Source organism: Pogona vitticeps, chromosome 1, assembly GCF_051106095.1.
Source record: "Pogona vitticeps strain Pit_001003342236 chromosome 1, PviZW2.1, whole genome shotgun sequence".
Classification (NCBI taxonomy): Eukaryota; Metazoa; Chordata; class Lepidosauria; order Squamata; family Agamidae; genus Pogona; species Pogona vitticeps.
In genome coordinates, this window is record NC_135783.1 from 37,762,501 (window position 1) to 37,775,642 (window position 13,142).

The 13,142-nt window shown below is 37.8% G+C and overlaps 1 protein-coding gene across 2 annotated transcripts in view; it reads right to left on the bottom strand.

Annotated features, from left to right (window-relative positions):
• Positions 1–299: 299 nt before the first annotated feature.
• LIN9 (lin-9 DREAM MuvB core complex component) overlaps positions 300–13,142 on the bottom strand; it is a 44,490-nt gene continuing 31,647 nt past the window's right edge. For both annotated transcript variants that reach the window (XM_020786547.3, XM_078382999.1), the window contains exons 10-15: positions 12,897–12,998; positions 11,126–11,206; positions 3,211–3,336; positions 2,197–2,379; positions 1,821–1,918; positions 300–1,712 (exon numbers count right to left, since the gene is read on the bottom strand). In XM_020786547.3, coding sequence (XP_020642206.3) covers positions 1,607–1,712; positions 1,821–1,918; positions 2,197–2,379; positions 3,211–3,336; positions 11,126–11,206; positions 12,897–12,998 — 696 coding nt within the window. In that variant the 3' untranslated portion in view covers positions 300–1,606. The remainder of the gene's footprint in view (positions 1,713–1,820; positions 1,919–2,196; positions 2,380–3,210; positions 3,337–11,125; positions 11,207–12,896; positions 12,999–13,142) is intronic.

Consider the following 13,142-nt stretch of genomic DNA (forward strand, 5'->3'; position numbering starts at 1 on the left):
TACTAATATATATATTTTAAAAGTAATGTATATTTCTTAATGTATATATCTTAAAAGTAATGTATATTTAAGAAGTATACGCATCACATTATTATACTCAGCCCTCATATCAAAACCAGTTATTTAACAACCAAATAAAGAATAAATCTTGGGATTAAAAAAATACTTGCTGAGAGGAATCAATTAAGGAAACCATCCACATTTCATGGACAAAGTAATATATAAAAAGCATTCAAACCTTCTCCACCCCACTTCCTCCACATTACTATGCCAAATGCATTTTTGAAAACAGCAAGTAGTTAAAAAGTATTCCAGGCGTTCGTGTTTAAAATATTTTGCAATTTTTGTAAAACACTGCAACTTACATAAGTCAATGAGAATAAAAGATTTATGCATTTCTTAAAAGAACAGGGTTTGCTAAATATAGACTCTGCATTTAAATTTGGAAGCAGCACAAATACAGACACAGAATACAGAAGCATTTTTAAAACTATAGAAAATTTTAAATTGAAAATAATTGTTTACATTTTCTTTATACATTAACGTACAAAAGGCCTCATTATATGAGGCATCAATAAATCAGAACATTGCTACAGCTATCTGAAAATTCAAATTTTGAAACAATTTATTACACTGAAGCTTTACAGGACTATACTAAATAAACAACTCAATACACCCTTACTACAAGATTGACGTTTCTGCATACTCCTGAAGTCTTTATGTTTAAAAAAATTTAGGCAGTTTAGAGGACTGACTATCCAATTGCATTGTAAAACTCTGTTAACTGCTTGATAGTCAGATATTTAAGTTAAACATTGTGCAAACTAATCAATGTATTACCAGTAATCTGTGTGAAATATTTCAATTAGAACATCTTCTGCCCATTATGGAGCAGGAAATGCAGGTCATATTTATGTCTGGGAATTCAGCAGTCCTTTTCTACTCCTTCATTAGATTACTTTTATAAGTTACTATAAATTAAAATTTTCAAAGATATTAACTGATTTACAGGGACTCCCATTATCCACAAATGTACAATAGCTATAGCTATCTACCCACTACCACTCTTTTGTATATCCCACTCTGCTGCTACTTCCCAATAAGAGGAATGCACATACTGCTTAGTCACCACACTGTTAAGGGTCTAAAATCAAAGGGCAGTAAGACACCAGCACTAGGTAACAATGTACCTAGGACTTAGTATTAGGACAAGAGATTGTTAATACAATCCCTCATCTTGTCACTTTCTTTACACAGTTTTCAAAACGTGTAATTAGTTGAAAGAATCTGCAGCAACAAAATTTAAAATAAAGTATTCTTACTTTATATGAAAATTTCTGTATAACTTTTAGTTAAAACAACATATATATTTTCATAACTAAAGGTTAGCTGTTAAAACAAGATAATGTATGTGCATAGCAAGTGATGAAGTCTGTAGCAATGCTGGTAATTTTATGCTGGATTCTTCAGAAGCAGTTCAGCTGATCTCAAAATACCCTTCTCCATTTTGTTGATCTTCCAGCAGTTAGGATATTTGGTGAAGCTTATTTAAGAAGGCGTTTCCACAACTACATTCTGTACACTTGGAATAAGGTAAACACTTTTCTCAGTCTCTGTTGGTGTTATTTGCAGCAAAGGCATGTAAATTTCCCATCTGGCTGAGGCCACTCTGAATATGTGCAACATGGATCTCGACATTATTCTGAAAACAACTGATGAAAAGAAAAAGTTTTAGCATTTCTAAAATGTTCAGCATTCTGAACATATTTATTTTGTCAGTTATACATAAATGTCTGAAATGTGGTAATCTAAATTATTACCTGATATTCGTGGAATCTATGGAATTCTTGATGTCATTTAATGAATCTGTTAATGACTTAAACTCAAAGGAATTTAGATCACCTCCTTCTGCCAGACACTAGAAGAAATTAATAAAGAATTATAATTTCAAGATAAAAGGTACTTAGTTGTCTTACCAGATTTACACAACTATGACAGATGCTCTCCAGTGTTATTCAAAGATAAAATTATGTGTGAGGATGTTATCTGCAAGAGACATAAATTTGGGGATGACTCCTGTTTCTCTCTGCATCCTGCATGAGTGAGTTTTATTATTTATTTATTTAAGGTATTTTAACCCCGCCTTTCTCCTCAAAAGGACCCAATGTAGCTCACATCATTAAAAGGACCATTTACCTTAATTTGTAGTAATATTGCTGTAAGTCTAGAAATCAAATCTGTCAGGCTTTCATTTTGAACACAAGGCTGTCCAGTTGCTGATGTATTTGACTGTCTGACAATCTCATGAGCTTCTTCTTCACATCTTCGTCTCAGATCTGTGGGATGGTCTGCTGGCTGGAGACCTTGATCTGGAGCAAGCTGGGAGATGTAATTAATTTCACACTGAATTAGATTAGAAGTGCAAGGTATCCAAGTGCTAATCTAATCCCAAATTTCTAAAGCAATAACTAATTTATAGTCTATGTAAAATTGATAGGTTACATAGCAAGACCTCAGGTAGTGTTACCTTAACTAAATGATTTTTATATTTTAAAATAAAAAAGTATTTCATTGGGCAGTAGCAATATCCTGGTTTTAACACACAGTAGAAGATAATAAAGTTTTTAAATGAACTACGATTTTATATAGCTTCTGACAGCATTTAATATCCCTTACAATCAAAAGATAAATTCAAACAGAATAATAGAGCTGGTATAGAAGCCTTCTCCCTCAAGTGCTAGCTTTTAACTTAAAGGAAAACAATTAAAAACAGCATCTCTTACTAATCTAAAGTAGAATAGTGGATTCCATGATTTCATTTTTGTGCAAGTGTGCACCACACATAAGGGGAACTTGCAGTCCTTCAGCTGTTTCTAGACTTGAACTCCCATCATTCCTATCCAATGTAGCCTGGAGTAAGGCATGGTGGGAATTGTACAGAAACATCTGGATGGCCATTGATTCTTTATCCTTGAGTTAAGCTTTTCATCTAGCTCTATGGCAAAAAAGTGATAGAGAACTTTAGACAGGCCAGGTGGGCTAGCAAGTATGAGCAGTCTGTGGTTTGAGCAGAAGGGCTCTGAACCCTGCCAACAAGCATTTAAAGAAGGGGCCTCTGTAATAATGCTAGGTAGGAGCCCATTAACAACTCAGTTCTTATATAAGTACTGCCCTGCTTATATGGGGAAATCTAGAGTGGCAAATTTTTACCTCATAACAATACTGTTGAACTTTATGCAAAACTTTGTTTAGATCTTTGTTCAGCTGCTCAAGATCTAAAACAATAGTTGCGTATCTTCTTTGAAATTCAATTCCTATAGGCATAGAATAGGATTTCTGTATAAAAGAAAAAAAAAGTAAGTCCACAAAGCAACACATTGATACATGCACTTACTGTTCTTAAATCATATTGTACACTGAAAACTGGACTTTTAACATTGTTATCTTTCAAATTAATTTTACTTATTCTCATTTTTGATGTAATTAAAAAAAACTTGTTGCATTATCAAGCCATGTTGCAAAAGCTGTGAGGATATATTTTTTTAATCACTAGGAAGTGAATTTTGATTGGGTTTAAGTCCTCTCCAAATCAACTGCTGCAAATAAATTGGAACTGCTGCTATAGATAATATCTGAGTACATACCGTATTTTTCGCTCCATAAGACGCACCTTTCCATAAGACGCACCAATTTTTTAGGAGAAGAAAACAGGAAAATATAATCTGTTTTCTTCGCTCCATAAGACGCAGAGACTTTCCAGCCCCCTGTTTTGTGGGGGGAAAAGTGCGTCTTATGGTGCGAAAAATACGGTATTTAAACTTGCTAAAACAGCTTATTTTATTCTCTGAACCAAAATGACTGATAACCACAGATCTCTTGGAAAATAGATATTCATTAAAGCCACAACCTTATACACAACTTTCTTCAAGTGCTGATCAACTTACCGTAACTGGGGTTTTGGAACAGAAATGCATAGGATCGCTCTGTAAGTAGGTTTTATGCATGTTACATACTGACAAGATGAAACCAATTTACAGTGACAAACTAATAGGGTTTTCAAGGTAAGTGAAATATTTAAGGAGTGGTTTTATCAGTTCTACACCCCCCATGAGAAATTCAAACTCATGTCTCCCTAGTCTGTCACTCTACCCATTACCCCACACTGGGTATTGTAGGTAGGTTTGCCAGAGGCAAAATGGGCAGGGCTCCTGTATCTTTAATAATTGTACAAAAAAGAGAATTTCATTAGATGTACATAGCTTCCATGACAAGATATAGGTACTCTTTGTTTTGCCTGGCTGAAGTTCCATTTGAGAGTCATTTTTCACCAGCTACCAACAACTTGTACCAGTGCAAAGGTGATCACAGGGTACAGAAGGAGCAGCCAATGTGTAAGCTATATGACTTGCTGAACTTTATGACCAAGAATCCAGTACCCGGGTTTGCTTTTTGTCTCCTCCTCCTCAACTTTTTTTTTTTTGCAACAAATCTTTTCAATAGTTAACTTGAAGGCAGGGGCTCTCTTAATTTTTATATAAGTTATCTACCCTGGAAGATTTTTGAGGTAAAGAGTGGGGCAAAATATTTTAAATAAATACATATAGCACTTTCTAATAGCTGTTTGCAAGGATGAAATGGTTGACCACTGGGCTGCTGCACAAGTCAGAATGACACTGGAAGTTGCATCTGTATTTGTAGGTGTACCAGGTCTGGCATTAGTCCAGTCATACAGCCACATCCAAGGGATTATGCAGTATGGAGGAGTTTCCAGCATGTTAAACAGTGATGTTTCTTGTTCAGCATCACCTTCTAGTGCTCAAAGTGATATAGCGTCTTTTCTTGTGCTACCTTGAAATCGCTCTGTGGTTTGCAATTATCCAGAGCTTCAAAATAACACATTGAATTACTTGTAGTTCATGGGTTTGTTTTTTTCTAATAATCACGGCAAAATGTTACATTCTAGCTTAAATTACCTAGTCACCTAGCACAAATGGCATAACTTTTGCAGGCAATTGGTTCCAATGTAAGGATATCGTCATAGATATTATTAGTTGCATACTGAGTCGTATGACTCACTGTGCAGCTAATAATGTCTATGGTGATTTTTCAACTGGGGACAAGTTGCTTCCAAAAACTACACAATTTGCATAGTTATATCAGAAGATTTTGGCCAATGAGTCTAACCTAATGGGGGATACAAACTCCGTTTTGATGTAACAGTAATAGATTCTGCCTTATTGTTGCTTACATTTGGGGAGCAAGGCAGGGGAGTAAAACATCCTCAGCCAGTATTGCTAGTTCTTGGAAGCACCAGAGTGTTCCTCCACCTCTTACCTTGTAGAGGGGCAAAGTAATGAGTTCTCACATAGAACTGCCAAAAGCCAGGGACAGAGCCAAACCATGCACATTGTTACAAGTCTATTAGCTCTTCCGGAGGGTGTTCTGCAGACTAGCCTTGCAGAGAATGAGGTTACTTATCTGTACTGGTGCTTCTTCAAGTTCTCATATGTGGTTGTTTGAGTGGCCATAACACATATGGGTATTTCTGCACTTTTAACTACTTTGGGTAAAAAAGATATATCAGGGAAGATGGTGTCTTGTACAAAACCTTGTCAGAACATTCTAGAACTTAAAGAGTTAAGACATGCACATAACATGCACCTAGCAGTTATCCTTCAGTTTCCTTCCAGTCTGCCCTTGTCCACGAAGTGAAACAATCGGATGATGGGTGGGTTGTATGAATTCACAGATGACCATTTGAAGAACCATAGTTATGGGTAACTAGCCTGTTCTTTGTAATAGTCTCTGTGAATTACACATATGGGTGACTGGCAAGCTCACTTACCAGCCAGTGGGATGTCACACCAACAGAGAGAAAATTACTGCTCTTCCAAATGCAGCAACACATTTTGCCCTGATGTCCAACTGTAGTGCTTGATTAATGGTAAGGGTTGAGACCATGTTGCTGCTTTGTAAATATCCCCTGACCCCAAGCTGGAATCCCTTGAGGAAGGCAGTAGATACAGCAATAGCTCTTATGGAGTGTCCCTTCCTGCATGATTGTCTAGTATATGTATTTATTCATTTATCGTATTTTCCGCACCATAAGACACACTTTCCCCCCACAAAACGGGGGTGGAAAGTCTGTGCGTCTTATGGAGCGAAGAAAACATTATATTTTCCTGTTTTCTTCTCCTAAAAAATTGGTGCGTCTTATGGTGCATCTTATGGAGCGAAAAATATGGTATTATTTATTTATTTATTTTTATTTTATTTTTATTTAATTTATACCCCGCCTATCTGGCCCACCGGACCACTCTAGGCGGCTGTCATAATGTATTTTTGGGGTTATTTCCTTTCAGTTATTTATTTCAAATGCCACAGTCAGATTGTGAACTGGGGCGGATTGCAGAGCACATACCATATATTTCCCCTGTTACAGCAGCAACACTGGCTACTGATCCATTTCCGGACACAATTCAAAGTGTTAGTTTTAACCTATAAAGCCCTAAATTGCTTGGGTCGAAGCTATCTAAAAGACCGCATCTCCTTCCATGAGTCTGCCTGGGCATTAAGATCATCAGGGGAGCCCTTTCTCTAAGTCCCACCACCCTTACTGGTGTGCTTTGTGAAGACATGGGAGAAGACCTTCTCTGTCACTGTTCCAGACTCTAGAACTCCTTCCCACAGGAAGGAGTTCTGGCCCCATCTTTGCTCTCCTTCTGCAAGCAGGCAAAGACTTTTCTCTTCAGGCATGCTTTTCTTTAGTGATGGGCTGTCTGAGAGGGTTTTTTAAAATGGATTTTTGAACTCTGTTGCTTTTAAATGTATTTTCAGTATTCATTTTATTTATCATTTTAAAAATATTTGTTTAATTATTTTTAAACCTACTGTTTTTTAGCTATTAAATATTGCCTTTTTAATTATATAAGCCGCCTTTGGTTCTTTTAAAGAGAAAATTGTCTCTAAATTTATAGCACTGAGCTTAAGGTAGGCTGATACAGGTGCCATATACTTCGTAAAAACTCTGGGTACTGTACAGAGACCAAAAGGGAAAACTTTGAACTGGTAGATATCAGGGTCCAATGCAAACTGTAGGAAGTGCTGATAGTCCTTGCAAATAGTAATATGGCAATAGGCATCCTTTGATCTATTACAGCAAACCAGTCTCCTTTTTGAGACTGCCTCATTAAATGACAAAACCGCCTGACGATGAGGTTTTTGCAATTGCTTCTGCAATCGCAAAACAATGTTCTAATAGGAAAAATTCGCTTCACGATGATTTTTTGTTAGATGACGATTTTTAAATAGCTGATCGATGGTTCTAAAATAGCCGCCCACTGTGCAAAATGGCTCCCCACTGTGCTTTAGGACGGATTCCTCGTTATACAGGCACCGGAAAATGGCCATCCTATGGAGGATCTTCGCTTTATGATGAGGTATTTAGCCCACTGGAATGCATCAACCAGTTTTTAATGCATTTCAATAGGTTTTTCCCCCCTGCTTGACGACAATTTCGCTCTACAACAATTTTGCTGGAATGGATTAACGTTGTCAAGCGAGGCACCACTGTATAATCTTGCAATGGGATTTTCTCTGTCCCTGAGCCTTTCCAAGGCGGAGGCTTTACTGTGACTAGCGTCCTTTCATCTAAGCCAAATAAATTCTTGTCAGGTGACTTATAGTGGTGACTCGACTTACGACCATAATCAGTTCCAGAAGATGGACGTAACTTGAAGCACCATTTCCCATAGGAATGCATTGAAATGCAATTAATCCATTCTGGCCGAAGAAAAAAATCACACACACAAATCAATGCAAGACTAATTGGAAACGTGATTAATTCCTTTCGGCCGAAGGGGGGGGAGGGAAAGAAAAGCAATCAAGTGTGCAAGACCCATTGGAAATGCACAGAAAACGAATGGGGCAGATCGGAAATGCAAAGAAAACAAAGGAAAAAGCAAGGGAAGCATGCAGGACTCATTGGAAATAGGGACCCCCCCAAAAGCAACCAATCCCCCCAAGACCCATCAGAAATGGGGAAAAAAGCCAACAAACCCCAAGACCCATCGGAAATGGGGGGACCCCAAAAAACAAACAAACCCAAGACCTATCGGAAATGGGAAAAAAACAAACAACCCCCCAAGACCCATTAGAAATGGGGAAAACACTCCAAAAAGCAACCCCCCCAAGATGCATGGGAAATGGGGGAAAACCCCAACAAATACACAAACCCCCAAGACCCATCACAGTACAGAAACATAACCGCCTAGAGTGGTCACAATCAACCAGATAGGCGGGGTATAAATGAAATAAATGAAATAAATGAAATAAATGAAATAAATAAATAAATAAATAAATAAATAAATAAATAATAACCCCCCCAGCTCAAAACCATGCTGCAAAAACACCCAGAAGTTTTTAAAAAGCAGAAAACAGCACTACCTCAACAGGCAGCCTGAAGCCTCCCTGCAAACACACACACACACACACACACACACACACACACACACACACACACACACACACACACACACACTCACTCACTCACTCACTCACTCACTCACTCACTCACTCACTCACTCACTCAGAAGCAGAAGGAGGCAGTCCCAAGCCTCCTTCGATGACACTCTAACTGCTGGGGTGAAAGAGCTACAAAGAAGCAGCCTCGTTGCCATCTACAGTTAGAAATTTGAATTTCCCGCCTTTTTCCTGTGACTTTTTCTGTTCGTTAAGTGGAAGCTCCATTCACAAGTAGAAGCAAAATTTTGCAGCCGGAGCTGGTCATAACTCGAAATGGTCGTAAGTAGGGATGTTCGTAAGTCGACGTACCACTGTAGTTCACAAACTCACCCACTATGCAGTTTTCTATAGATAGCAATGAGATATTCACAGCAAAATACATATCCAGCTTCAGCATGCAGAAAAACACATAACACAGAAAGGAATATCATGTCTCTATTTGCACCAAAGTAACATATAATGCATATCATTCTTTGTTGCTGTGTATATCACTTTGTTCCTGTGTGTATCATTCTTTGTTGCTGGACAGCCCATCTGCTACCAGATTCTTACATCCAGGAATAGTTCAACAGCAAAGAAGAAGTCCTATAGGCTTAGAGGCCAGAACAGCAATTTCTGGTTGCCCCCCTCATCTGGCCCAACCAGGCCAGAGGAGAATGATCAGTCTGCAATACAAATTCCTTGTCAACAGATAAGGTCTCAAATGTTCAAGAGTTCAGACCATAGACAGACATTCCAGTTCGGTAAGAGAATAACATGTCTCCCAAGGCTGAAGTTTTTGACTAAAGAACATCACTGGATGAAGAAAATCATTTGATCCTTTCTGGAGTAGACCTGCCCCTAAACCACACTTGCTTGCATCTGTTTGCAAGGTGAAGGGCCTGTCAAAATCAGGGGCGATCAGAATGGGAGGCTCTGGCACCTTAGCCTTCAGAGTAGCAAAGGCTTGCTGAGAGGTGTCTGTCCACTGAACCACTGCAATCCAGGGGTTACAACTATGTAGGGAGGGTACTGGGCACTTTTGGCCCTCCTGGATTTTTGACCTACAAGAGGACAATCAGGGCAGTGTGGCTGAGTGATTAGAATGGGCCTCTCTGACCCAGGGTTACCTTGACACAGCATCAACTCCTTCTGGTATTGTGGAAGCTTTTTTGGCTATGAGTGGCTTTCTTACACACTGTAGCTGCCGGTTCCAAGGATGACTGAGGCACCTGGTGTTGATTACTGACAGAAACTTCCAAGTTGTAGACTTTTCTGCAATTGAGATAGTTTGCTGAGGGACTGACTCCATTTGAATGATTAACTAAAGGCCAGAAATGAGGCCATGATTTTCTAGGTTTCCTCCTCAGAGGCAGAACTGACACATACAAAATCCTCTTGCTCTTATCTGCAGGCTGAGAGGGAAATCTGGTTGCTACTGGCTGCTGTTGAGGCTTTTTTTGGAAGCTGAGGTTCCTTTTTCGGTTTCTTCTGTTTCAGCTTTGGTTTCTTTATGGAAGTAGAATCAGGCTTGAAGAGTTTCTTTCTCTTCGATACTCATGAAGCCACTGACTGTGGTCCTGAAGCTGCTCTTAAAGAGATCAACTTTGGTGCCAGTGAGGATTCTGAGGTCCGCAGAATGTCTTCAGTATGAACTGAGGCCCCTGGTCTTCATATGCTTTGGTACAGGTGGATTCTAATGTTCTGTCTGGATGATGTCTTACAGACAGACACTGTTGGAATGGGCAACAATTGCTGGGATGAGGTTCCTACCATCTGTAGCAATTTTTCCCAAAGATAAAACTTAAGACGGTAGCTTCAGGTTTTCATTTTTGTTAAAAAAATTAGAGGGGATTGTCCTAATGACTCTTTCTTTAAGCTCTAGAATAGTCCAACAATGTTTTGTGCAGGTGCAGAAACACCCATATGTATGAATCACTAAGACCACAAAGAAGAACTATACCAGACAAACATGGCTTGTATTTTGGTTAAATTAAAAATATTATATATATACAGCAAATTTGACTATGGGGATGAGGTGAGACCTGTTGAAAGGAGGCTTCCAGACCATTAATAAAAATAAAATAATTTAAAATTGACAATAACTCTTTTCTGTAACATTTCCAAACTTTGCAGCTACCTAGTAATTTACTGATTTAATACTATATTTTTATCACTTTAGTTTTACTGTTTGCTTCAAGTACTTCACATTGAAAAGAAAGATATAGAACATGGAAGCCTAAGTATCTGTGTCCTGTTTTTTCCCTTATATTCTTATGGCTGGTGTCTGAACATGATGCTGAGGCATGCAGATCTTATTAACTACTTTGGCAAAGTTGATGTTACCACTTTTGCTTTTTTCAAATGGTTTTGGTGGCAGAAAGATCTGCAACTCTCTCCTGAGACAGTTGAGGTTCATAGTTTTAAAGCAATATTTGCACTAATGGGGCAGAAAATAAATAAACAAACTAATGGAGGAATCATGGGACTTTCAATCTTCATTAAGTTACACAACATAACTTTGTTTTAACTAAGATTATTCTTACAGAAAGCAGATACATTTGAAATATATTAAACCATATATAACCTTTACAAGCAAATTGAAATAAGGATATATATTTACCAATTTTTCTGCTTCTGTGTTCATCTCCCTTAACTGTTTAATATGCTCCTTCTTGATCATAAGGACTTTTGATAATCTAGTCTGAAAAAGATTTCAGAATCAATATAATTATTTTAATGAATGTTAAAATACACTGCAGGAGTGAAGAGTTAGTACAGCACTACTGTATGTATAGATGACGTGCTGGATACAAATCAAATGCACAAATGAGGTATGAAATTCTTATATTTAAGCAATGCTTTCAAATACTCTTGCTGTAGCCTCACACAAAAGCATGGGTATAAACTGACCAGAATCCTACTGATATTTGCATAAGGTTTGCACAGCTTGCCTCAGTTAATCAACGAAGTACCAGAGTCATGTGCGCCACTCCACAACCAAGATGTGCACATCATGGTTTATCAGTTCAGATACCAAACCAAAATAGAGTTTAAATGTCTGAATAATTATTTGGCATGATGCTAAACTGAATTAAAGATACTAAAATAAATAATGGCTATAATACAGGGACTTATACAAGTAGCTTCATGAATCCAGAGGTACTACAGATTTACCCATTTGATTTATATTCCCACTTTCCCCAGAAACAGGGACCCAGAGCGGTTTATTTGTTTTCCTCAAACAAATCTCAGATTTTAGATTCTTTTTCCCCTCAAACTAAAGTTGGGTGCTCTGAGGATTTCCTGCTTCAGCACAAGGTTAGACTCAGTAATGCATGAGGGTTGTTTCAGCACTTCAATTTGATGGTTATATAAAATACTAGAGCCAATGCCATGTGCTAACTGCTTTAACATGAAACAAATTTTTCAGTGCTGTTCAAGGAGGGCAGTCAACAAGTGCTCAGGATTACTACAATCTCTTTGTAGGAGCTTATTCAGATTTCTGGATAGCAGAAACTACTGATAACAATTAAAAGCAACTGCTGGCACAGCAATGGAGATTCAGCTGAAGAAACTTCAAACAATAAGATATTTATTTTTCAAAACAGCATGTTTTAAACAACCGAGTGGCCTGAAAAAAGGTTATTAAAAATTTCAGCACACACATATTTTACAGTATTATTCTAAAGCAGAACTTGGGAAAAAATACATTGAACGAGGCACTTCTTTCAAGGTACAGTGGTGCCTCGCTTAGCGATCACTCCGTTTTACGGCGAAATCACTTAGCGATGGACTTTTTTTCATCGCCAGAGTGATCACTTAGTGATGACCCCTATGGGAAGAAATCACTTTGCGATGATCACGGGCACGCGATCATGGCAAAGCGCCAATTTTTAACAGCTGATCGGTGGTTACAAAATGGCCGCCAGAAAAACAAAATGGCGACCGCTGTTTTGCCTCAATTTAGAGGCACCCAAAATGGCCACCGCTATGTAGGATTTTTGTTTACAGGTAAGTTTTTAGCCCATAGGAATGCATTAAACACGTTTTAAGGTGTTCCTACGGGCTTTTAAAAGTCGCTTAGCGATTAAATCATTTAGCGACGTTTTTTCCTGCACGGATTAACGTCGCTAAATGAGGCATCACTGTAATATATTACTATCCCTTCCCTCAGATATTCAATGTTTTTTGGTTATTCAGTAAATTTAGTCCTTATGTACTGTATTGTTTTTGGCATTACATATGTCAGAAGAAAATATTTCAGATATGCATTATGAAAACATAAGTTTGGATATCTGACATCAGTATGTAAACAAATTTCACTGATTTAAGTGTTCAAGAAATTCAAAATCAACACAGATAAAACTGAAAGAAAAGGATCCAACACTCACCACTTGGATAAGAAATTCAACTGGAAAGCCACCTAATGTCTCACTATCAGAGCTTGAAATTTTGTTTTTCCATGATGACTGTCCCAGTAAAGGATCGCTGTCCTACAAGAAAGTTTCATTTTATAAATTATTTCTAGTATGTAATAAAGATACAGCCTGAGTAAATGTTACTTTAACATTTATTGCAGTGCTACTTCTTTAGAGATTCCTAGTGTGTGCAGTAGATAGTGATGGACTAGGACTCTG